Source organism: Cynocephalus volans, chromosome 7, assembly GCF_027409185.1.
Source record: "Cynocephalus volans isolate mCynVol1 chromosome 7, mCynVol1.pri, whole genome shotgun sequence".
Classification (NCBI taxonomy): Eukaryota; Metazoa; Chordata; class Mammalia; order Dermoptera; family Cynocephalidae; genus Cynocephalus; species Cynocephalus volans.
In genome coordinates, this window is record NC_084466.1 from 81,946,568 (window position 1) to 81,973,537 (window position 26,970).

Here is a 26,970-nt window from a genome sequence, read left to right on the forward strand (position 1 = left end):
GGAAAACCGTGGACTAATGTCCCTGGCCTCCCCCATGGTCCACATTACTAAATGGCCTTACCTCTTGGCTCCCCTGGGACTTTAAGTTCTTCTGTATTTCATGCTGACCACACGACTTTGCCTTCTTCTAATCTAGGTTTATGCCAGACATGGCATCTGCTATTTGGTGTCCATTTTCCTTCTTCAGGTCATGTCTGGTCATATCACAATGATTTTCTTTTGAGGACCCACCCCTCCTCCACTCTCAGTCTCCTATATCCTGGTGGGGGCTTGTGACCCAGGCTGGCCAATGAGAGTACTGCCTCTCCCTGCCACACTGGTCAGCTTGGGGAGAACACATGACAAAGCTGAACCAACAAAGCGCATCTGAAGGTTTTTGCTGGGATAATTTTTTCCCTCTTTAGAGTTGTTAAACTAGTAAGAAGTAAGCCCAGAAAGCCTGGTGGTATTCTTCTGCCACCAATTGTAGAGAACCTGACCAATTATAAGATGCTTGGTCATCTACACTATACCCCCAGGGCTTAGAATGGGGCCCCTGTGTACTGCATCCCCAGGGCCTGAAAATGAAACAGTTTAGAGAAAAACAACATAAGAGAGACAAGCGTCTGGCATCATCATTTGAGCAGCTGGATGCAGCTATGCCTGAAGTCCTTAAATTCCTTTGTGTGCCTAAGTCAGTTTGTATCGGACTTCTGCCTCTTGTAACTCAGTCTTGACCAACATAAGCAAAACAACTGGACTCAAGTTTCTTGATGAGCCTTCCTGCAAGAGCAATCACAGATAAGCAGTGACCTTAGGGGTGACAGTGGGCTCCCCCGAGGCCTTACCATGCCTCCCTCCTTTTCTAAACTTCCTTTAGTTCCTTTGCTTACAAACTCCATGATGGTAGCAATGAGATTTTCTCTGTGTTATTTAAATTCTTTATAGCCTTTCAGACAGAACCTTCTTCACAGTGGAAGCCTCAGGAAATATTGGATTATAGCTGATCTGGCAGGCCAGGCTGCTAGGCTGCTTCTGCTTTTTTGTGAACCGAAAACTATACTCACCTGTGCCTAGCACAGTTTCTGGCATGTGTCATGTGCTCAGTAAATATTCGTTGAGTGAATGAACAGCAGAAAGTGTGCAGATCTCTTCTAGACCTTGTGAGAAAAGCACCCTGGAAATTTAAGTATCTGTATCCCTATAAACATCTCCTCTTCTTTCCTCTCTGTCTCTCCTTCCAGCACAAAGTTTCCCCTGGGTTCTTTTTGTCCATCTCTTTCAGGGTCACAAAGTAGGTCAAGTGTTTGGTGTGGTCAAGTGTGAATGCCTTTGCCTTAGGTCGACTGACAGTATTTCTGCTCCAGACTAGGAGTCTCCTGAAGACTCCCTCCTGGCCTCTTTTCATATTTGACTCTCTAGCATCTCAGAGAATGTTTGCCTTATAGAAATCTCCAAACAAATGTTTTCTGAATGAGTGAATGAATGAATGAGTGAGTGAGTGAGTGAGTGAGTGATGGCTGCATAACTCCAGCCTCCCACTGCTCGGTCCCAATCTCGGGCCTCTGTGGTGGGGTCCCTATTCTAGAGAGATGACACATTTGTCTCCTCTGATCTCACAGGCAGGTAGAGCAATTTCCAACCCTCTCTACTCACCTCTCAGTCCATTTCCTCAATGTCAGCCATGTTTCCTCTCAAAGTTCTCAGTGCCTCTCACTTATGGCCAACAAAGCCAAGCATTGCCCCAGGTTTCCCTGCTAAGTCACAGCTTGGATCTCCTCCTCCCCCATTGTGGCAGGGGCCGTCCCTGGCCCAGCTGGTTGGAATGTCTGCTCCAGCTCTGTGTGCACAAAGCTATCTTTAAGGACAGACAGCTTGGTGTAGGGATGGCAAGTGGAGGAGCAAGGCCTCAGCCAACTCTCTGTGCTCTGGGTGGGAGATCGTGGCCAAGTCATTTCACCTCCCTGAGTTTCTGCTTCCCCAGATGGGAAATGGCTAGAGCTTGAGATGAGATGTGCTTGACGATGTTTTCCAATGACAAAGTCCTCTGACCCTTTCCCTCTCTCCCTGAAGAAGGGACAAGTTTGGTGTGCTTGGGGGGCCAGAGGGAGACAGGAGGTAGGTGGAAGGAGCTGGATCACATGGGACTGCCCCCAAGAAGGCTCAGACTGGTCCTACTATCATACCGATGATGTCTCAGAGTGGTTCTTGGGGTACAGCCAAGAAAACACCAGAACCTTATGGTTTTCCCTCCAGAATGGATCTCAGAAATCACCCACTTCACACCCCCACAGCCCAGACCACCAAATTTTGCAGCTTCTCATGCAACTGCTTCTCATCCATTCACTTGTGTGTTGCTGTACTGTGCTCCTGTTTGTGGCAGGTGCTGGTCCTAGGTTCTGCATGTACACGGTGCACAGGACAGACCTCGCCACCTTCACGGAGCTGCAGCCTAGTGGCAGTGAGTGACGAAGAAAAATATCCAATTAAACTTGTGAAAAGGGCAAGAAAGAATGAAATGACAAAGAACAAGGGGAGACGGAGCCATCTAGGCAGGGAGGTTAGCAACAGCTTCTGAAAGGTGATGACATTTCAGCTGAGATTCAAAAGATAAGAAAAGAGTGAGGGAGGAAAGCTGGGAAGGGCGTTACGGGCAGAAGGAACGACATGTGCGAGGGTCCCGGGGTGGGAAAGAGACCAGCAGGGCTGGAGGGAGTGGGAGGCGGACAGCGTGGAAGCGACGGCCTGAGTCGAGGGGGTGAAGACGGATTGGGGGCCATGGAAGGAGTTTAGAGTTCAGCTATCATCAAATCCTGGTAACAGTTTTAAGGAAGTCATAATCCGAATTATATGATGGCACTTCAAAAAGTTCATGGAAAGATTTGTATTATCTTTCAATCCTATTTTTCCTTGAACTTTCGGAAATACCCTTGCATATAAATGTTAAATCACACTGGCTCCTGAGTCATGGAAGCTGGGGGGCCGGTGGGACTTCGGATGACCCAGGGGAGAGGTTGGTGGCTGAGGAGAGAGAATGCAGACGGGTTCAGTGTATTTTTAGCACTGGGGATGGCGGCTGCCGGGGTGGGCTGGGAAAGGGCTGAACTGTTCCAGCAACTTCCACTCTCCGGCTTGAGCAGCTGGCAAATGGGTGGCGGCCTATTTCTGGAGACAGGAAGCCTGGGTGGAGGTCCTCGGGCTCGGCTCGGGGGAGAGGCGAGCCCCACGTGAGCCGGCCTCTCTGCCTTCCCCTCCTGGGACCCTCCTCTCCAGCTGGAGCGACCCTCCCCGTTGCTCAGATCCTGCCCACCTTGTTTAAACTGCACCGCCGCCCCCAGCCCGGCATTTCTCCCTGAGGAGCCTGTGACGACCCCAGTCCCCCATAGCATTCCTCAACATCTATAACACATAAACAACTACCAGCTTCCGTGTTCCATGTGTGTGGTTTGTTCCCTCTCCAGGGGGGCAGAGCTTTGGTCTAGCCTATTCACTGCTGCAGTCCCAGCACCAAGAGCAACGCCTGGCATGTCATTGACCTTCAGAGATTTGTTGAATGAGTGAGTGAATGACGGAGTGACTTGTACTGTGGGAGTCCTTAGCACATGGTGGCTTTGGAAGCCAGGGACTGAAGAAGGTGTGAAGGAAGGAGGAGAAGAGTCCAGGACCAGCAGAAGAGGTAAGTGGAGGACGGCCGGCCACAGACGCAGAGCAAGGGGACACCAGGAGCAGATGTCCTCATGGGGGCTCTGGAAGGGGAGGCCAGATGGCTGAGCCCCTGGCAAGCTGCTCTCCAGCTAGAGTGCTCTTTGCAAGGCTGTGTGGCTCCATCCTTTATCAGCCTGACACCCTCTGTGGCTTCCTGTCACCCTCAGGTAATGCCCACTCCTCCACATGGCATCCACGCCTGTCCCTCTGGCCTCGACTCTTCACTGTTCCCTCACCCCAGCCACTGCACCTTGGGCTGTGAGGACATTCTCAGCCTCCATCATGCTATTTGTCACTTCTTGAAAGTGCCAGCCTCTTCTCTTGGCCTCTGGACATTTTCAAATCACTGTTTTCTCATCTGGTCTACCCAAAACTCTCCCCTGGCTGACTCCTAACCCTCCTCCTGGGCTCAGTGGGGACTTCCTCCAGCAGGCCGTCCCCCATGACCTATGACTGCTAGAGGGTCCTCCGCGTGCGAGTGCATGCGCTCTGTTCATCTCCCATCATAGCACTCAGTGAAGTAACTTATTTTGAACTGTTAACAATGTGCCAGGCATTATTCTAATTGTTTTCCCGTATTAGCTCGCTTAATGGTCTCCATAGCATTCCCAATGAGTGACACTGCCTTCCCTGTTTTGCAGATAAAGAGACTTGGGGCAAAGAGAGGGTAGTAAGCCAATGGCGAAGCAGCCAGCAGCTGGGAGAGCCAGCTGCTGGGCCCTGGGGTCCAAGTCTGAGCCTTCACTCTTAACCTGCAGGCCTCTCGTTGCCTACTCACTCTCTCCAGTGGTTTTTTTCCTGCTTTTTTCTCTCCAGTGATTTTTGCCCCCAAGGGATATTTGGCAATGCCTAGAGATATTTTGGGTTGTCATATCTGCAGGGTAGGGGTGCTACTGGCATCTAGTGGGTAGAGGCTGGGGATGCTGCTAACCATCCTAGAAAGCATAGGACAGCCCCCACCACAAAAGAGCAACGCGAATGCCATAGTGCTGAGCATGGGAACCCCTGCTCCGTCTGGCCTGCAACGCCGTGGCTCTTCCTCCTGCCTCACAGATGCTTCTCACTGTCCGCAGACTCGAAACACTGAGGTGCTCCGGCTCATTCAGCCCAAGGCTTCCAGAACAGCCTTTCTGGTGACTCTCAAATTGCTGCCTCACGTTCCCTACAGCCAATCAGTTGACCAGCTCAGCCTCCAAAACACATCTGAAGCCGTTGCTTATCTCCACCCCCACAGCCAGCGCCAGCCAGACCCTGGTCACTGACATGCCCTTTCCACTCTGTCCCCCAGTCCTGCTCCCTGCTGCTGTCCATTCTTCATCCTCGGCCAGACGATCCCTCCACTGCAGGGTCCCGCCGTGCTTCTCCCCTGCTGGAACCCTCCAATGGCCTCCTGTCCCACAGGCGTGACCTCCAGCCCACCCTGCTCCTGGCACTCACCGCTCCCCACGGCCATGCCCTTGTCATCACTCACGTTTACCTCCAACACCTTCTCACGTGGCGGGGGTCAAGTCTGCACCCCAGTGCCTCCACCGCACCGCCTCTTGCCTTGCCTCCCGGTGGGGAAGCCATCTTCCCCGTGTGCCTATTTACACGTCCTGAGGCTGTGTCTTCTCCCTGGACCATAAGTTGCTGAGGACTGGGCTCTGCCACTGCTGCTTTCTGCTGAGTCCTCGGCACCTTAGACAGTGCCCGGTACATAACAAATGCACAGAAATATTTTTAGGAATATAATTGAATTGAGAACTGGCAAGAGGGAAGTCTGCCCTTAGGAACCACCACAGTTCCTTCTCTTTCCAGCTTCCTCTCATCCCTGCCTTTTTGTTCTTATTTTTTCCCTTTCTGCTAACAAAACTCTGAATGCCTACATCAACTGCCTGCTCCGCATCTCAGCTTGGATGTCGAATGGGCATCTGCAATGTAACTAGCCAACATGGAACCCTTGAATCACACCTCACCTGTCCCCACCCTGACCTGTCCCCTTCGGTCTTCTCCATCTCAATAGATGACAGGACTATTAGTCTAGCTGCTCAGACCAAAAATCTACTAGTCACCCAGGGCTCTGCTCCCACCCTCACATCCAATCCATTGGCAACTGTGACTTCACCCTCAAAGCATATCCTGAGTCACAACACTTCACGGCCTTCCAAGCTACCCCCTAGTACGAGCCACCATGCCTACCCAGGACTACTGTCATCGCCCCCAATTGGTCCCCCTGCTTCTAATCTGCGGGCCCTCTATTCTGTTCTCCTCAGAGCTGCCTTGAAGGTCTTTTAAAAATATAAATCAGAGGATTTCTCTCCCTTATTAAGAACTACCCAATGAATGGTGTTTATTCTAATAGTTTTATTCTTAAAATATAATCAAAACCCTTTACCCTGCCCTTAAGCCTCCTTATATGACCTCTTCCTCCTTCTCCAACCCCAGCTGGAGTCCCTCTTTGCCCTTTGCCTCTAGCCAGACTGGCCTTCTTGCATTGCTAAGCCCTTTCCCTGCCCCAGCGCCTTTTCACACGCTGAGCCCTCTGCAGGAGAATGCTCCTCCTCCAGCTCTTGCCACCTTCAACTCTTCTCATTGCTCAAGCTTCCCCTTGGATGTTCCTCCTCAGAGAAGGTGTTTCTGGCCACTCTACCAGAATCTCTCCTCTACAACTCCTCTACTCTTTATAAAACACCCATTTCCTTTCCTTCTGTCACATACCGTGGCCATCAATAATTATCTTGCTCATTTATGTGCTTTCCTGCTTTTGGGGTCTCTTTTCCCCTCTAGTCTAGTGCATCAAAGGAACTCAATAAATCATGTAGGGTAAATGAATGTGGATTAAGGGGGCTTCAGAGCTGAGATACTGCCCCAGGCAGTAAGCTTTGGCTTTTAATGGGGACTCTTGAGGACTTTTTTGAATAAAGAGACTAAAGCTATTAAAACCTGTCTGAAAGTCTAAGGCCCTGCTGTTCACAAAGCACTTGCCCATATGATAAGTCATTCATTTATTTGTTCATTGATGTAACAATACTGCTTGAGTTTCTACTATGAATCAGCCACTTACTCATGGGACAGTGCTTGGGGTGGGTCCTCACAGCTCACTCCTTGGATTCTTCAGAGCTGGCTCCCAAGGCCTTTTGCCGAGGTGGGTGCAGTATCAAGTTCAGAACATGTGTGTCCTGACTCTACCACCTCGGGCTGTGTGACCTGAGGCAGGTTGCTTCGCTTCTTTGCTCAGCTCATGTGGAAAATAGAGATGACAATAATAAAGAGCTCACAGGATTAAAACTCTCCTTCAAGCCCTTTCTCCTCCTTCTGTGTCCACCATCCATGCAACTCTACTGTGTTCTGACTGCTCAGGAGAAATTCGAGGTACTCTGCCTCCCTGCAGCCAAGCCAATCTGCATTCTAAGGAACTGCCTTCTCACTGGCAGGTGTTTGTCCAATGAGTTCATTTCCAGTAACTTGTCAATGATGGCTGGTAAGGCTAAGGGCTGTCCTGTAGAAATGTTTGCATTTTATCAGGGGTCAGGGCCTTAACTGAAAGAGTAGGTCTTCTATGGAGTATCCCAGCTCTGTAGCAGGCAAATGAGAGGGAACTTTCTGGGCAGGGTGAAGGGAATCTTTGCTCAGATTGCACCAGCAAGGGGTTGGTTCTTGAGCTAGTTGTGCACCTGCAAGACCTGTGTAGACAAGTGCTGGGTGATGGCATGCTGTCTGCTGAAGTGTGGGGCCATGTAGCTGGTCTCCCCTGCCAACTCTTGCTCCCTCACATCAATTTTCCACACCGTAGCCACAGTGAGTCCCTTGAAACCCAATCTGAGGGCTGGCTGGTTAGCTCGGTTGGTGTGAGAAATGCACTTACCTGTCCAATGCCAAAGGATGGACACAGAGACACGAGTATGGCGAAGCGAGACTTTAATTACAGCCTTGCAAGTCTGGGTGTCTGTGAATGGGACAGGCACATGGAAAACAGCTGTAGCAAGCAATTTATTCCCTAGTACGCAAGTCCCTCCCCCCACTTCCTCACTGGCTGAGCACTACAGGGTGCACCATCTTCCTGATTGATGCCTAAAATTTATTACCCCCTTGCATGGAGTTCCTTTGTCTGGGGGTGCTCAGGACAAGCACACAAAAAATGCCCACTTAAGCCCTGGAAGGGAGAAACAGCAGGGAATGAAGAAAACAGTAGGGACTAGTGACTACCATCTCAAGGAGAGCTCTATCTGTTCAGAGACCCTCCAGGAATGGGTTGGACCAGTCAGACAACTTTTGGGCTGGGCCTCCTGAATCAGTTAAAACACCGTCAGAGAAGTCTCTTCGGAAAATGAATCACTTAGATTATTTTCTTAGAGTTGGTTAGAGCACAGCCTTATAACAACAAGGTCACGGGTTCAGATCCCAGTACTGGTCAGCCTCCAGGAAAAAACAAAACAAACACAAGCTGATCATGTCGGCCTTCTGCTTAAAACTCTTCAGTGAATTCCATTGCTCTGAAACAAAAACCACAATCCTTAATCCAGTCAGCCAGGCTCAGCACTAGGCACCTGCCTGCCTCTCCAACTTTACCTCTCCAGGAACTGTTCCTGCCCTTTGCATTCCTGTCCCTGGGCCTTCTTTCAGTGCCCAGAGAGGGCCTTGTGCCCTCTCACCACAGGCCCTTTGCACAGGCCTCTGTTTCCATCACTTGCTTCTCCACTGTGTCTTTGCCTCATTAACTCCTCCTGATCTTTAAGATCTCGGGTCACTCCCAGTCTTATTCTGGCTTCTCTCTTCATCTGATTGTGGCTTTTCTTCCAGTTAGTGGTGATTTGCTGAAAGTGTTTCTCCTCCTCTGGAATGTCAGCTTCATAAATCAAGGTCCTGTTACTCACTGTCTCCTGATACATAGACAAGTTGGTGTTCAAGGAATCTACGCTGAGTGAGCCAAAGCATGCATGGGTGGGGAGGGAGGTCACAGTCAGCTGGGACACTCAGGAAAACATCAGAGGTTCCATGGCTGCCAGGACAGTTTCCATCCCATCTCCTTGGTGAGCCTGGGCATGACGGGCATGGCCACGGCCCCGGGGTGGCAGCTCCTGCTACCCTGTGATGCCAAGGCAGCCCCGGCCAAGTTCCCACCTCTGACGGAGGAGTGAATGCCATGCACGGGAGGTTTCTCTGCATGAAGAGCAGAACTGAACACAGAGTGGGTGTGTTAGTCTGCTCAGGCTGCCAAAACAAAATACCACAGACTGGATATGAAAAAACCAGTCTGGGTGCCGGTAGGTTTGGTTTCTCTGAGGCCTCTCATTACCTTCCAGATAGCCACCTTCCTGCTGTGTCCTTGTGTGGCTTTCCTCTGTGTGTGTGTGCCTTCCTGGTGTCTCTTCTTTGTGTCCTCATCTCTTCTTGTAAGGACACCAATCAACTGGATTAGAGGCCACTTTCATGACCTCATTTTAACTGAATCACATCTTTAAAGGTCCTAACTGCAAATACAGTCACATCCGATCACTAGCGGTCAGGCCTTCAATGTATGAATTGAGGGAGGGACACAAGTCAGCCCATAACCACAGGTGGTGGAAGTGTGCGATGATTCTACCCCACACCGTAACAGGAGACTCACAGAGCAGAAGGCAGACCCAGACCCGCACCTAAATTATTGTCATGTGGGTTTTTTTGACAGCTAACCAATATGGGGATCCAAACCCTAAATTATTTTTGAATAAGACCATGTACAGAAATTTTAGTTCCAGGACCCAACTTCAACCCCAATAAGTACCACCGCCAGGGATCATGTCATCTATTTCGCACCTCGTCCCTGCTCCCTCATTGGTTCAGGTCACGTTTCTACCCTCAGTACTGCACTGGGAAGCTACTTTGTACATCTGGTGCCCCCCACAGGCTCCCTTGGGAGGTGACAGGTAGGTGTTCAGGCAGACTCGGAGTCCTTTCTGTTCTGTGCATCCAGCTCAAGCTGCCCCTCTTTGGAGGGGGACAGACACATGGCTGTTGGGAAGCTGATCTACTTTTCTGTGGAAGGAATCTTCAGGGCTGGCTTCCTGGACAATGGGCTCTTCATAGAAGTGGGTTTTTGAGGAGGGGTTTGAAAAAGGATCATGATTAGTTTGGAAGATGAAGTGGAGACGTCTCTGTAAAGGGTGGGCAGGGCAGCTGAAGAGAGGTGACACCGTGGGACGCTCAGGAGGAACGGAGCACTGTGGGGAGCCTGTGCAGTACAGGGGAGCTGCAGGCACAGGGCCCATAGGCAAAATTAAAAAGGAAGAGGGAACACACATCAGGAAAAACAACGTAGGGATTCAGTATTTTTACTGAAGTTACCTTCCTCCAGGTGCAAAGGAGAACATGAATCTATGCACACACATGGTGCTTAACACATGCCCCCCATGTGCCAGGCTCTGCGGACACGGAGATGGGGAGGACTTGGTCTCCTGCCTTGATGAGCAACGCTTACTTGGGGAGACACATGGGCACACAGATGACCAGCGAGGTGCCCGGTGTGGAAAACATGCCTGATTCTTTTATGAATGAAGGAGGACATGCTGTCCAGAGGGTACAGAAGGGGCAGACCTGAGATGGACAGGGCTCCTCCTGGGAACGGGGGAGGCTTCCCAGAGGAGTAGGAGTTGGCCAGGCTGGGCGTGGGAGGGGCAGAGCTCTCAGGCAAAGGGAGATCATTTGCCAAGGCAGGCAGCGGCCATGCCTTGGCAGGCAGTGGCTGGGAGATCCCCGAGTGGCACAGTAGGTCCACACACACACATCTGCACTGTCTGGCCATTCCCTAATGGTGGCCAGCATCTCACTGCAGCCATCTGTTTGTGCTTCAGGCCCAAGCATTCCAAACCTAATTGGGCATGCCTCCTTGTAAGGCCCTTTATGGTTGCACAACACTGTAAGGCACCAAAGACCATGTGACTAGGAGGTTGGTATTAAGCTTTTATTATTGAGTTCACAGACTCAACTTTCAGAAATCTAACCAAACAAGGGATTTGCAAAACAGTTTCAAACAGAACAGAGTCGACTACATTTCCCATGACAATCAGCTTGTTTACCACCCCAAGGTACACTCTAACCGCTGTTGACACGCTCATTTGCATGCCAATACCCAGAATGCTTTTCCAGCCCCACGGCACTTGGATCCTGCCAGTGCACCTTATTTACACATACAATACATGACAACTTCATTTTCTGAAGCATCTTTCACACAAACCATATCCCCGAAATGCCTTAAGTTGGCAAAAGAATTTCAAAATCCTTTTAGAGTTTAAAACTTTTTTTCTGGGCTGCAGTAGAGCTGAGATAACTTATGTGTGCCCAAATTAACATTTTAATCAAAAGATGCTTGAGGGAAATGGGATTTCAGTTATTCAGCAATGTGTCATATTATGCTTGGTATATTGGGCAAAGGTTATGAAGAGAAATTACATAACCACAGATGGATTACTGGTCATTAGAGTAATACAAACAGCTCCAAGTGCACATCAGACTGTACTGGACTACTAGTGGGACTTTGGGTGACTAACTCACAGCTGGCATTCCTTTGCATTGTGGCCATGAGTGACCTTAATATAGCAGCAATGATCAAAATGGCACAGGTGGTAGAAACACACATACCTATCCATAATTTTCCTATTTTAAGAATGTAACAGAAAAAAAAAATGACATGAATTGGTAATTTTGCAAGTTTTCAAGAGCAGGTGCACTGGGTTTTCACAGTTGTTCAATATTGGAAGGGAGATTTTCTGCCTTTTTGTCCCTAGAGGAAAGCAATATAAGAGACCTTTAGGAAAGTGAAGTTTGAAGGCATTAAAGAGGAAATAGCCAGATTTTATGTTAAATGCAACCCTGAAAATTGTTTGGTGCTTTATTTTTTAAATCGCTTTTGTAGCCATGAAGTTGGATATTGGAGTTAGTGGAGAGAAAGGCCATGATTTTGGAGGCCTCCTGATTATGTGAAATGAAGTGGGTAGTCAGATTGCCACCCTGAGTGGACAACAGATTAATAGCCTCACAATCTGGCTCATAGAAAAGGGGTAGCATGTGACCAAGTTGGGAATGTGGGCTGTGGAGTCAGACCCTGGGCTGAAATCCCAGTGTCTCCTCTGCATGCTGACCATATGACCTTTGGGAGTCATTTGATCTCTCTGTGCCTCAGTTTCTTCATCTGTGGAATAGAGATTGCAAAAATTTCTACCTCATAGTGTTATGATGAGGATTAAGACAGCTAATGCACATCTGATAGTGCTGGCTGCTGTTATTAATACACTACAACTGCCCATTGCAAGCCTTTTGATCTTGAGATCCCTTTACTCTCTTAGAAAGTATTGAGGACTCTGGACGGTTAGCTTAGTTGGTTACAGCACAGCCTTAGAACACCAAATTCATGGGTTCGAATCCCCATACCAGCTGGCCACACAAACACACACAAAAAAAGACCCCAAGGATTTTTGTTTATGTGGGCTATCCCTATTAAAATTCACTGTATTAGAAATTAAAACACAAAATTATAAGATATTTATTAATTTATTTTAAACAATGGTAATAAATCCACCCCCTTTTAACATAAATAATGCATTTGTAAAATAATAATAATAATAATAATAATAATAATAATAATAATAATAATAATAATTTCCCAAACAAAAACATTTAGTGAGAAGAATGTCTGGCTTAATAGAAGACAGCTGAATTCTCTTACCTCCTTGTGCATACAATTTTTTATGAAATGATTTTTCTTTGAACATGAAGAAAATCAGTCTCATACAGATAAGTAGTTTAAAAAGTGGAAGGGTATTTTAATAGCCTCTTCATACAATTGTGGATATTTTTCTTGGCACTACACTAAAACTTGAAATTCTTAAATGTTAGTTATAATGTGAAATCTGGAATCACATCAGTGAAAGTTTTGCACTCTGTTACATGAAAATCTGTTGGTCTCCCTTGCAGTTTGAATGGATTTTTTTTTTCCTGTGCATAATTTTGTGGCATCAAACCTTGGTCATCTGGAAACATTGGTTCACTGAGTTAATAAAGATCATTCACAAGTTGGCACTTTTTATTGTATAATATATAGAAAATTTGTATTTGTTAATGTCACCACCACTGATCTCATCAGAAAAGTCTTCAAGTATTGAGAAGTTCTCATGTTCACAGTGATGGATACACACATTCCAGCATTCCAATTTTTGACTCAAATTTTATCATTGGCATCAAATACTGTCAGCTGTTTTTCTTAAAGTAACAGGCTCACTTTATTTGTTTTCAAGAAAATGTCTGCCCAATACCGAAGTCTGTAATAACCAAGTTGTCTGTCAGTCCTTCTTTCAAGTAAAATGGGTTTCCATGAAGAAAACAGTAAGTTCAGCTTGCCACTGAATCGCAGGAGTGTTTTTTCTTGGGACAACTACTGTTTTGCATACTTCGGTTTGCAGCAGTTGGAAACTTACTATTTCATCACATAGAATATTAAAAGCCACGTCCTCAAAAGTTGAACTTTAATAAAATTACTATCTTAACTGCTTTATGAAGAAAAATCACAGGTGCAATTGGATTTCTTCTTTCACCTGGGTGAGTGGGGGTCAAGCATACAGTGACCACGAGTACAGTTTGTTGCTACTGCCTTGATCTGCCTAAGGTGCCAGCAGTTTTACCTGGGACGGCTTCTGCACCATCAGTGCAAAAGTCAGCAGAGTGGAAAAGGCAGATTATGTTTTAGAATTATTATGAAAATAGTTTTGACCTCTTGGACCCCTGAGGGAAGCCCAAGAGTCCATGGTTCACACTGTGTGGACCACTGCACTATAACATGAGGGGAATTTGCACCCAAAGTGAACATCTGTAGCTTTGCTCAGCATCCCTTTTCCTTCCAGTGACCCCAACCTGCATTTCCTATGTTCTAGTGGGACCTCCAATCTTAGTACCATCGTACCACCCCTGCCCCAGCCACAGGATTGGCATGGAACCCAGGCAGAGCTGATCTGTGGTTTAAATGGTCACCTCTGGGGCTAATCCTGGAAAACTCCTGCCACCACTCTGGGGCTGCTGCCACAGCCATTTGCCATCACTATAGGACTTTGGGAGAGAGAGAGAGATACTCTTGCTCTTTTGTTCGGGCCATTCAGCTGGGATGACATAAGCCTGGTGCTGGTTGTTGCCATCTGTTCTTTCCCCACTACTTCTTATCCCCCCTACTTCTTATCCCCCCACACTCGTACCATGCAAAGAGCAAGCCTGACCACGGCATGAAAGAATGAGCCCAACACACAGAGAGAAGCAATCCAAGGGATAGGGAGGGAGGGCAACACATCGTAACACATAGCTTAAGTCCCTGGAACTCCTGAGGACTGATCCACTCTGAACTTAGTTGGTGCTGTGAGCCAATAGACACCTTCTAGCTTAAAGTGGTTTGAATTCAGTTTCTGACACTTGCAATAAAAAGGATGAGATTAGAAGAATTATTGAGTACCTTTAGGACATTCTTTACTATGACAGTCTTCTCTAAAGGAGAAGATCAGGGAGTGTCTCTTCCCTGGTGGGCAAGAGCAAAGTGGCACAGAGTGAGTGGTTCTATGCATGTATGTACAAGGTGGACAACCACCTCTGAGGGGCATGGCCTGGGTCTGGCTTCTGCAGGTGTGTGAAGTGGGAGGAAGCACCATTCCTACTGCCCCTGGGAAACCCAGTGCTGCTCCAGGGTGAGGCCAGCTCATGATGCAGCTGTGACTCGTGGTTATCACCACTGGATGATAAATTCTGAAACCACCAACTCAAGTCTAAATGCCCTAGTGTGTTCACAGGGAATGCTCGAGCAACAGCCTAGAAGAGCTCTGGTCCAGGGAATTCTATGTAAGTAATACCAATCAACTGGTCAGGACTGACATTTGGTTCCAGGAACAGAAGTATCATGCTTATCCCAGCACTGCTCACAATCCTGTGCAGGTTCTAAATAGCTCATATGTGATGTGGGTTACTGCATCACTCAGAGTTCTCAGTTGCCGACAACAGAAATGAATTCTGGTTGCTTAGGCAGGAAAGGTATTCAAGGGAAGACCATCTGGTGATAGCTCAGAGAATCAATGGGAAAGCTGGTAAAAATGACCTGGAAACTAGGCAGGAAGGGAGGGAGGACATAGCAAGGTCTGCTTATAGGCAACCTGGCTAGAGGTCACCTCTGGGGTTCCTGCCCTAGACAACCCCTTCCACCACTGCCATAGATCATTTGCCATCTTGCAGAGGCTGTTAACTTTGTGGCCACAGGAAATCAAGTCTAACTGACATGCATCTCTGTGTTACTTGATTCAGACTTCTGGGGGGAATGTCCAGTTAGTTGGGCCCAGATCCTGTGCCCATGCCTGAGCTGCCAGGAGGCAGGCACTAAATATCTAGTCTCCATTGGATTTTGTGGTGGAAAGTGGGACCTGCCTGTGGAGAATTCTCTGTCTTGGAGGATGCCTGTTCTTTTTTTTTTTTTTTTTTCTTAATTTACTTTTGACAAAACAAAATTGCTATGACCAGAAAGAGGCAGAATGGATGCTGGTCAGAAGAAAACAAAAACAGAAATAAAAATGAATGTCTGTTACACCCCCTGACTTCCTCCCTCCCTCCTTCCTTCCTTCCTTCCTTCCTTCCTTCCTTCCTTCCTTCCTTCCTTCCTTCCTTCCTTCCTTCCTTCCTTCCTGGTGGCTGGCCATTATGGCGATCTGAATCCTTTGATGTTGATGTTATGAGACAACACTAACCAACTGAGCAAATTAGCTGGCCAGCCGCCTGACTTCAGAGCAGGGGAAGCTGAAGTTCAGGAAGATTATATGATTTGTCTGAAGTTACAGGACTAGTTGGTGGCATAATTGGGGCAGGACATCAGGTTCTTGACTCTCAGCCCAATACTCTTTCTTCTACCATCGTCCGTGTTCTTGCATTAGCATGTAGGGAGAGCTCTCCCCCAGATCAGGACTTGTATTATTAGCCAGCTAGAGCCGCCATAACAGACCAGCATGTTTCAGCAATGAACATTTATTTTCTCATAGTTCTGGACATTGGGAGCCCAGGATCAAGAAGGAAGTCTCAGACTCCTGAGGGCAGGGTTGTTTCCTCTGAGGCATCTCTTCTCCGCTTGCAGATGGCCACCTTCTCCCTGTGGTCTTTTCCAGGTGTGTCTGTGTCCTAGTCTCTTCTTCTTATAAAGAAACCAGTTACATTGGGTTAAGGCCCACCAACATAACCACATTTTACCTTAATTACCACTTTAAAGGCTACATCTCTAAATATGGTTACATTCTGAGGTCCTGGGTGTTAGGACTTCAACATATGAATTTTGGGAGGACTCAGTTCAGCCCATAACAGAGCTACTCGAGAAATTCACATCATTATGGAATCAAAGAGACAGACATCTACTTCTCCCTGGCACCTTTCTCTGGACAGTGAACCAATGGAGGTGCTCCTGGACTGACCCTGCTCCTGGGATCCAATAGCCTGAGCCCAGTCAGACCAGCAGGGGAACCTCCTCAAGGCACAGCTTACTGAGGAAGCCCTGGCTTGCTCCAGACTCATGCCCACTCTGATCAGTTCCCCCCGCATTGTGGTGGTGCAGGACAGGACTCCTGCTATGGTTTGAATGTGTTCCCCAAAAGTTTATGTATGGGAGCTTGATCCCCACTGGAACAGTGCTAAGAGAGTGGGATATCTGATTATGATATCTAAAATGTGGGACCTTTAAGAGGTGATTCGATTGTGAGGACTTTGCCCTCTCGGATGGATTGATTCATTCACGGAGTAATAGGTTAATTCTTTGGTGGATTATCATGGGTGTAGACTGGTGACTTTATAAGGAGAACACATGAAAGAGCTCTTGCCGGTCTAGTCATGTACTAACCTGCATTGCTGCTGGACCCCGTAGAGCGTTCCCACTTATAAGAAGGACGTCATCAGATGTGTCCCTGGACCATGGACTTCCCAACCTCCAAAACTGTAAGGAATAAATTTTGTTTCTTTATAAATTATCCAATTTAAGGTATTCTGTTATAAGTGGCAGAAAACAGACAACTACAACGCCTGAATGCTGTATCTTCCTTACCCACTACTGTCCCAAATGAGTGCAAACCAGATGCCCCCCCAACATACCATGGGAGGCTCTTCCTCCCTTGAGCTGGGAATGCCCACTCACAGATAGAAGCCTGGACACCAGGCTGGGAGGTGTCAGGTTCAGAGCCTTGTATTTCCTTGGTGGTTTCAAAGGAGCTCCTAACACTGGGATTTGGATTCACAGTGACAAGATGATCACTGAAGCAGAGTATTTAACTTCAGGATAACCTGGTTCTTCTCCTAGATTCATCGACTTTTTTTCCCTTTTATTTTGGCCTCTCCAACATGTGCACACACACACACACACACACCCCTACTAGTAATAGAAACTCACTTATTGATAACCACATGCAAGGTTGGGGAAATGCTGGGTTCCTGAGGTTATTGCTTCATTGGAATTGGTTTATTCCTTATTTTGTCGGTGAAGTTGGCTTCTGAAAGAGACTAGTAAACACACTCACCCCCCAAATTTGGGGTGAGATGCAACTGGCCCTAGTCAACACTGATCGGTGCCAGTGTGACTTCCAGAACCCTCACCCCCCTAACTACTCTTTTCTTGCTCTTGCGCCTCTTCCATGTCACTCATCTTCAGACCTTTCCTCTCCTTTGCCCTTCCAGAAACTTCTCTCAGAAAAAGTTAATGACTGTCAGTGCTTACTGTTTTCAGGGGTATTCATGTTTGAATCAAATATGAGAAGAATTAATTTCTAGCTTTTAGACTCTTGGGCACTGACAAAACAGGTAAGTCCTGTGCTCCAGAAAGAGACATAATGGTGGTGGTGAGTGTGCGCATAACCGCGGGGAGGGGGGGTGCTACCTCAGACTCCTGAAAACGTTTCCCCCAAAAGGTTGGCCTGACTGAAGAGGGAGCCCAGTGGCTAGAGGCCATGAGACATATGGATAGAATTCTCTAGGAAACACCTCTGACTGATTCACCCATCCAATCTGCATGCCTGAGGCTGTACAGACTAACTTCATGCTCCCAGTAGGCAGGAAAGGCCTTCATCTTTGCTGTCTCCTTTAGCTGCCCCTGCCCCCTTCTCTTTATCTTTCCTCCACTCACTCCATGCCACACTGCATAGTCCAGAACCCTGGATGTAGAAGGTCCAGATGTGCACTGAAGGAATAACTGGAGGAAAAGTAGGAAGGGGTGCTCAAAGCTAGGCTACCAAATCCTGGCCATTGTGGACTTCGGCAGAAATTCTACTTGTCTAGGTCAGTGGTTTCCAGCCTGAAGTGATTTCCCTTTCAGGAGCCTTTTGGCAATGTCTGGAGCCATTTTGGGTTGTCACAACTGGGGGAGGGTGCTATTTGCACCTAGTATGTAGAGGTCAGGGATGCTGCTAAACACCCTGGAATGCACAGGACAGCCCCCACCCCCAAACAGAGAATTATCCAGCTCAAAATTCCAATAGTGCCAAGACTGAGGAATTGGTTTAAATGAAGGTGGCACGAGGACCTCTGCTTGGACTTCAGTGGTTCCCAGTACTGGGCAGCACTGGCAGAGGGGAGCATTCCTTATCCTCCGATTGACTAACTCCAGAGAATCCTGGAAAAGTTTGCACTTGTGTGTGCTCTCCAGCATCTAATGGTAGGTTCACGTCTAAGTTTGTGTGTGATGGGCACTTTGCAGCATTAATTAAATAATTCAGCACCAAGTATGACCCAGACACAGCTATAGGTACTGCAAGTAACAATTACAACATCAACGACTACAATATTCATGAACATTTATTGAAATTTGGCAGACATTGTGCTTAGCATTTTATGTGAATTCTATCCTTTAATATTGCACAGCAACCCCGCAAAGGAACTACATATGAACATAATCTCCATTTACAGATGAAGAAAGTGAGGCTTAGGAAAGACCAGTGGTGTGCTGGAGATTACCCAGCTTGTGAGTAAATGGTGGAAATAGATTGCAAAGGCAAGCACTCGGATTCTAGGGCCCAAACTCCTAGCCATTAAACTGTACAGAGAAGAGAAAGACTCTGTCCCTGAAATATACTCAGGGATCCGTATGTGGATTAGCCACGTTAAATGGTAATTTCCAGGAAATTTCATCCTGATAACCCATTTCGATTCTAATTTCACAATTTGCATCATAAGCTTCTAGTTCAGCTCAGAACAGTGTGACTTAAAGGCTGGATTCTGTCTCCCCAGACGAGGAGCTCCAGTTTCCAGCAGCTCTAGGCCACAGTCGCGTCCTGTCCTAGCCCCCAACCCAGCCAGCGGAGGAGCGACTTTGAGCTGGATGGTGGCTTCCCGGCCGGCGACGCAACACACCCAGACTATTTCTGCATTCAGAGGCAGCGGGATAAGGGGTGTCTGAGCGGAAGCTTGTTGGGACTCAAAAGCTGGTCGCCGCCCACCCCCCACCCCGGCGATGGCTGGATGCTGAGACCCCCCAGTGCGCCGCAGCCACCTCAGCGCTGCGCTCCAGTCATGGCCTTGGTAACAACTGGCACCGCCAGAGTGAGGCTGCGTTTCTCTTCCACTGCTCTCCAGGGCACCAGGAAGAGAAAAGACTGGTCTTCTGGAAGTGGGTGGGGGAAATGAAGCCCTGGGTAGAGGAAGCCTAGAGAAGAAACGTACACTCCTGGGAGAGCTGGACCCTCGTGGACCTGGCTCGCGGCAGTGGATCTGTGGCTTCTGCCAGCAGCTGGGAACAGGAGGGACCCTTAGGCAGGGGGGCAAATCTGAAGCATGCAGGGTGGGGCCTCAGCTTCTTCACATCTCTTCCCGTTTCCAAACTTCCTTCCCCCAACTCAGCTCCCTGGCAGGCCAAAACTGCATTTCTGGTCGAGGCGCCTTGTCACCAAGCGCTGGCGACAGCCTGTCCCAGGTGCTCTAGGCCAGAACTCTTGTAATCCAGGCGAGGAGCTGGCTCTAAAAGTACCTTCAGACCCACCTTGAACCTGTCCCCTGGGGGTCGCCCTGCTGCCAGTCCTCAAGTCCCAACCAAAGGCTGCCGGGTTGCGCTGGAGCTAAAGGACGCGCAACTTCACTCATCCAAGGGCCCTAGAGCGGCGTTTGTCCGCCGCGCCAAACTCGGAAAGCGTCAGAATAATCAGGGATAATAAAGTTAGTTGGGATTCTGTTCATGGTATGCCCTAAATCACCTTGGCTTCGTTTAGATCAGCACAATGCCCCCTCCCGGGAAGGCAGAGAACTGGTCCCCAGTGAGACTGGGGTTCAGACTGTTGGGAATGGGAGGGCGCCAGCTCTTATCGGGCCCGACTCCCATCGGTCTCAGGCACAAGCCAGGCACCTCACTCCAGGAAGAACCACAAATGGCTTCTCTGTGGGGCGCCAGCTCGCGCCCGCCCTTGTTCTAGGGGAACAGAAGAGAGACCCTCCCACTTCCCCGCACTCAGCTTGATTTGAAGGAAAAAGACGAAAGGTTTTAGAAGTGAGCCCCACAAATGTTGAGCAACCCCAACTGGAGCGTCTTTCCAGCCGAAAGACATGCGTTTGGTTCCTTTGCCTAGATATGGGGAGTCCAGCGCTCCCCAGGGTGTGTGTGTGCGTGTGTGTGCGCGCGCGTATGTGCATGTGTGCGCGTGTGTGCGTGCGTGTGCGTGCGTGTGTGTGTGCGTGCGTGTGTGCGTGTGCGTGTGCGGGTGTGCGTGCGTGCGAGTGCGTGTGCGCGTGTGCTCGTGTGCGCGTGTGCGTGTGTGCGTGTGCGCGTGTGCGTGTGTGTGCGCGCGCGTGTGCGTGTGTGCGTGTGTGTGTGCGCCTGTGCGTGTGCTCGTGTGCGTGTGTGTGTGCGTGTGTGTGTATCCGGCACGAGAAGAAGTGGCCCAGGTCTGCAGGACGCGGAATGGGAATCTTCGGGAAGCGGTGAGAACCCGGATCCATTGTTTCCTGTGTCTGGTTCCCTGAGCCGCAGAACGCCCCTCGGGTGTCTGTGCGCTCTCGGCCTCGCAGAACGCCACACACCTCCTCCTCCTCGTCCATCACAGCAAGCCCCAAGAAGGGCTGGGCTGTGGATTCTAAGCCATGGGGGGCTGTGGGGTTGTAACGAGAATTGGTGAGAACGTGAGGTCTCAGCGCCACGAGTTCCCAGAGCCACGAGCTCCGGCGGCGCAGAGCCCCATGGTGGGACTCCTGAGGCGGGTTCGCTCGGGGTCCTTGGAATCCTCACCCGGAATGGCTCGCGGCCGGGGGCCCCGCTAACGGGATTTGCCTCAAAGCAAAGCGAGGTGGCCCTTCTGAGAGGATGTCGCACCATTCCGTAGACTGGAAATTTGTCTGTAACGAATCATCAATTCGAACCCTGCGGAGGACCAATATCTTGCGCTCGCGGGGGAGTGGTTTCTGCTCTTGGGGATGGTAGCCGGGACAGCCGAGAGGGACGGAGGGGGGTGCCGGGTCCTCGGCGGGAAGAGAGGCGCTGCAGGGGTCGGGGAGAGCTCCCTCTTCCCTCCCGGCTCTGCTCTCTGCGCTCTCGACTTGTGGATCGATCAGGCGGGAGCCGGACACTCGGGAGCACACGTGGCCTCGCGGGGCTGCGGGTGCGGGAGTGCTGGCTGGGAGGCGCCCGCTCACACCCCGAAACCTATTACCCGCCCGCCCAGCAGGGCAGCCCCAGCCAGGTGACACGACCCCCCAGGTCGGTGCCTGTCTAGTCCAGAGCGCAGGCCTCGGGGTCCAGAGCCACGGGCATTTCTAAGAAAAAAAAAAGTTTATTTAAAGTTTCGTACATAAATAAATAAATAAATATCTTCTGGCATTACAGAGACCTCACAGCTACACACCTAGGCGGGGGTGGGGGGGGGTCTGCGGGAAGGGAGGGGTCATCGGAGGCGCAGAGCCAGGGCCTACGTTTGGGGAACGCAGAGAGCGTCGGAAACAAGGTGAATCGGTTCCTGCAGTAGGGATAGCAGGGCGACCCTTCTCTCCCGGGGAAGGAGCCGCGGGGACAGCGGACAGCAAGGCCTGATCAAGGGACAAACGGACCGACTGAAGGAGGAGGCTCCTAGAGGAGGGGAAGAGAAAGGGAAAAGAAAGAAAAGTTCATGAATGTGTGTGTGTGTGGTGGTGGTGGTGGTGGTGGTGTTGGTGGTGGTGTTGGTGGTGGTGATGGTGTACCACGGGAAAGAGGTGGGGACCGAGAAAAAGACGTAAAAAGGGGAAGCGTACGGACACACGAGGAGTCGAACTGCCGAGCCTGAACAGAGGGCAGAGGAGAGTAGAGGAAGTGAGGAAGCCTGAGCCACCCGGACAGGGCGGGCGAGGAGGCGCCAGCGGCCAGCAAGGCGCTGGGCCAGGCGTGCGTGCTCGCGGGGGCCGCCGTGCCGCAGCACCTCGGAGGAACGCTGGCAGGCTTCGCGGCTTGGAGCACGCTTTGCACTCCCTCGAGCCCACCGTCAAGCTCTCGGCCCTGCCCAGGGCGGGGGCCTCCGCGAAGCTCTGCCAAATCTGTCCGAAGCAGTCGTTTGGCAGCGGGTGCCTGGGAACCAGTGCTGCGTCCCAGGACCAGTCTGTGGGCGCAGGGAGGTCCGGGGGTGGATGACCTAAGGAGACGCGCGCCTAGGGAGTGACCGTGAGATCCCGGTCGTCCTTCCCCGACGAGGACGGAGACACGGGCAACTCGTCATCATCCTCGGAGCACTTGGCTGAGGAGAGCGACGCGCACTTGCAGCCTTGCGGTGGTGCTCCCCCGCCGGCCGTGGCACTCCCGCCGCCGCCGCCGCGGTGGCTGCTGCCCTTGCCCTCCTTCTTGTGCTTCACTCGACGGTTCTGGAACCAGATCTTCACCTGCTTCTCGGACAGATTCAGGTAGGTCGCAATCTCGATACGGCGTAGGCGGGACAGATACATGTTGGAGGCGAACTCGCGCTCGAGCTCCAGCAGCTGCGTGCTGGTGAACGCAGTGCGCATCCTCTTGCTGCTGGGCAGCTGGTTCGAGCTGTTATCTGGAGGGGGTGGCAGTGCAGAGAGAGAAGCGGTCAGAACCCTGCGCAGTGGGCCCAGTCCCCTACTAGGCGGCCGCTAGAATCACGGGACTTTGGTTTCTCACCCACCGCTTCGCCCCAACACGATCCGAAGCAATGCTAACGCGGGCGCCTCCTTGCCTTGACGCAGGATCCCGATCCAGCTGTACCCCAGCCCTACGCCCCGGGCATTCCCTCCAGGACCTGGATCTTCCGCCCTTACTTCCCTCCCGGAGTCTGTCCCGACCGGCCGTCCATCCGCACACCACTCTGGGCGCCCCTCTCAGGGCCCCGACACGACTCTCACCGCCCGCAGAACGCCCAGGGTCCCTCTTTCCCCACCCCTGGCACACAGACCCGCCTCGGATCACCTCTGCCCTGTCCCTCTGCGTGGCTGCCCCGCTTACCCACGGAGATGCAGTGGAACTGCCTGGGGTCGGGCAGCGGGTAGGAGGTCTGGTAGAGCGCGGCGGCGGCGGCGGCGGCGGCGGCCGGGCCATGAGCGACCCCGGGCGACACAGCCGAGTGCTGGCGGCCCAGGGACGCGTGGCAGTACTGCGAGCCGAAGGGCGGGAAGGACGCCTTGAGCAGCGGCAGCGCGGGCGGCCCGGGGGGCCCGTGCAGCTGCGAGGCGGTGACGCAGAGCGGGCACACGCACAGCAGCCCGGCCTTGCGCGCGTGGCAGGCGCCGGGCGAGAGACCGTGCAGCGCGTGCGGCGGGGGCACGGCGTACGGGAAGAGCGGTGGCGGGCTGCCCTCGGGCGCCTTCTTCTCGCCCGCCTCGCGCAGCACCAGAGAGTCCACCAGGAAGGAGCGCGGCATGGCCCCGGCGCGCGGCCGTCCCGCCGCCAGCCCGCCCCCTGCGCCCGCCTGACCTCCGGGCTCTCCGCGCGCTTTCCCCGGCCGCGGCCGCCCGCAGCTGCCTCTGCCCTGGAGGCTGAAGGCCCGGCTGAGGCCGAGGCTGAAGCCGTCGCCGCCGCCGCCGCCGCCGCCGCTGCCGCGCGCGCCGCCCCAAGAGCGCGGGGTGCTGGCCAGCGCTAGTGGTGCTGAAAGGCGCCGGCGGCGCCGCTTAAATAGGACTATTGCCATGTGATGGGCTACGCCAGGAGCGGCCGGGGCCTCTCAATAGGGTTTTTGTGCCTTTTCTCTTGGCATTCACTCTGCACGCTTCCTCATTATTTCACTTGTTAACTAAATGAACTGCATAATGTACTCTATTCTTGTCAACCCCACCCACGCCGTAACAGGCGCCCTCGCCCCCTCCTCTCCCTTTTGCGGGTTTATTTTCTCATTCTCCCGCGATTTAATATTCTTTTCTTTCTCTTTACTCCCTACTCCTCTTTGGCTTTGCGTTGGCGATCGGCCGTTTACGTTACTGATTTTGAACCCCCGCTGCCTCGATCCCACTGATCCCCAGCGGCACACCCCCACTCTTCTGCACACTCAGTCTCGGTCCCTTTCTTTCTGTAATCTCCCCCCACCCAGAAGCACGCTGCCTCCCCTTAGTTCTGTCAGCTCAGAGCTGTGCACCCCGCGAGCGTCCCCGGAGTTGGCGTCCGACCTCCACCTGAGGAATGACCCCTTCTTTCGCTGCGTGCAAGCAGGAGGGCGTCCCCCCGCTCTGGGGGAGACACACTCCCTACTCCTCCTCCAGCACTAGCCCCATCGCTGTCCCTCTGTGTCCTCTAAGTTTGTCGAATGGCCCTAACTTTGGTGCCGCCTGCAACACCCAGTCTTTGTTCAGTAGACGCTGGCCAACCAGCCCTTTGCTTCGAACGACAAGGCTGTGGCTGTAAAAAGGAGAAACAGTCGCTGAGAGTCACGGACAGACACGGATTGAGAGCCAAAGCCTGTGCGGTGCAGACCGAGCGCGGCCGCTGTGCACTGCCTCCGCCCGCGCGCGCTGCGGTAGACGCGCCGGTCGCTCGGGGACCGTTGCCGCAGCTCCGAGCGGGGCGCAGGGCACTTTTATCCCCAGCTTGCGCTGCCTTCGCCCACTCTGACCGGGCTCCTCTGTCCTCAAGACCGACTCCTTCCTCCTGCCGCCGTCACTGTCTTCTTTCTGGTCATACAATGGTTAAACAACTTCAAACGCCCGGCGCTGTGTACACAGCTCCAGCTTTTTAAACCGTCCTCCGGTTCAAAGCTGTTTCACCCGGGAGCTTTTTCCATACAATGGGAAATTAGCATAAATATTTCGATTTTACAGCCCGGGACTTTTCACGGGCTACATTTACTTTCGATTTTATTGGAACCAAATCGCTGCAGTCACCGGCTCTGGGCCTTGAAAAGAATTGTGAGAAAAGGAACGGGAGGCTTTGGGGGGCTGGGGGTGGGGTTGCATCAGTGCACGGGAATAAGGCTGCCAACATCCAAAGCGTCATCATTAAAAAAAAAAAAAAATCATTGCGACATCTTTGTAATAACAACAGTAATAAATTATGACGGATAAAGCAAACAATTTGTTATGGGAGAGAAAAACTGCTTCCATAAGAGAGAGAGGCAGTCGGGAAACACCCTGCATGGAGGGCCTGTCATCTAGTAGGAGTAAAGGGTTCAGCGTTTCATTGATTGCTTGGCGTGGGGTGGGGAGCACGGCTGCCCGCCCCCCAACGACGTGGGGTCGACCCCAAAGCTCTCCCATTCTGCAGTGGTGCCTGCAAACCAGGCAGAGAACGCGTCAGTGCTGCCTCATTCCCGTTCTAATTGCTCTCTGGGAATTTGGTCCGGGCCGGGCCGCTGAGAGCGAGCGGAGCACGGGGACCTGAGACGGGACAGGGGCGCCCCGCGGGGCGGAGGCGGGCTGGGGCTGGCGGGGGCGGCCACCGAGCCCCAGAGACGAGCCCGCGAGGGGCCGGTGCGGAGCTCTGCTGGGAGCCGCCCCGCGCGCCCGGGGAGGAAGGGGTTACGGGCCCCTGAACGCGAGCGAGGCCAAAGCTACTGGGAAAGAATATCGGGGGGGAATAACCAGTGGCTGTTGTTTTTTCTCTCTCTCCCTCCAGCTTCTGGACCTTATTGAATGTCATTGAAGAAAGTTTTGAATGCCAGATAAAGAGAGGCGAATTAAAGTGTGTGACAGCGGAGGATAAGCAAACACAAAGAGAACTCTGTCACACTTTGGGGCAAAATCCGTGGGCTTTTTACCAAGTCTCTTCGCTATGATTGAATTAAGTAATAGGAAAACATTTTCTTTCAGTTTAGAGCCATCAGACAAAAACTTCAAAGCGAATAACACTTTCTAATGTGCGGCCCCACCGTGGATCGGGTTTTGTGCTGAAATGCTGAAACGGTTTGTTGTGCAACTCGGCGCGGGAGAGACCCGGGCTCGGGCAAGACAAGCGTCCCCGCGAGTGTCCCCGGGCGGCCCGGGACGAACGCGCCCTCCATCTGCCCTGTCCAAGCCCCGCGGGCTGCGGCGGCCCCGGGCCCCAGGAGTTTGAGCATTTCAGGAAGGACCGTTCTGTGCCCCCCGAGAGGGCCGGAGAGCCCCAGGCCGGGGCCGAGGCGCGGGGCCTCCGTGCGCCCCGCCAGCGCCGCCCTCCCGACCCCCGGCCCAGCCCCGCCGCCTCGGCCCGCCGCCTGGTTTCCGGGGGCCGCGCCTCCCAGGGCTTGCTGCAGCCGGGTTGGAACTTTGGTCACCCGAGCAAACGCCCCCTAGCGCGGGGCGCGGTGGGAGGAGGCGGCGGCTTTGGCCTGACAGCCCCGATCAGGGGCCCGGAGAGCCCCTGGGCCTGGAGGGCCGGCTCTGCCCCAGAGCTGGTTTTCAAGTGTCGGTCAGGGACAGTTCAACGTGGAACAAATTCTGTCGTCCCGGGCTTTTCTTCTTTTTTCCGTACAGGCTCCTTTTCCTGTTGGTAGAGATAACACACCATTTTCCTTCTGGAATCACAGCTCTAACATATTTGCTGCAAAAACTGCATAAATGGGGTGGGGGGGCGGTGGTGTGGTGTCGTGTTCCTTTACCTCCTTCGGGTCTTTCTTCAAAGGCCACTTTCCTTCTCAGGGAAGTCCACGACCTTCTTTATAATATCCTTCTCTTCCCCTGCACTCCTGTCTGGTTCCTTGCTTTATAAGTGCCTTCCAACTTTGTGTCTTTGGCTCATTTGTTTTTCTGTCTCTCTTCCCAACCATGAAATAGATGCTCCATGAGGACCAGGGTTTGTGTCTGTCTTGGGCATTGCTGTAAGCCAACTCAGAAAAGTTCCTGGCACACAGCAGGTGCTCAGTATGTATTTTCTGGATGAATAAGTGAATGAAAGAGATCTAACTCAGGAGGTGGGATGGC

General features: G+C 51.6%; 1 protein-coding gene across 1 annotated transcript; it reads right to left on the minus strand.

The window, feature by feature from the left end:
- Window positions 1-22,281: 22,281 nt before the first annotated feature.
- GSX1 (GS homeobox 1) lies at window positions 22,282-23,507 on the minus strand. Its single transcript, XM_063101674.1, has 2 exons — window positions 23,093-23,507; window positions 22,282-22,667 (listed from the first exon to the last, which is right to left on the minus strand). Exons 1-2 carry the CDS (start codon window positions 23,505-23,507, stop codon window positions 22,282-22,284), a joined length of 801 nt encoding a protein of 266 aa, XP_062957744.1.
- Window positions 23,508-26,970: the final 3,463 nt, after the last annotated feature.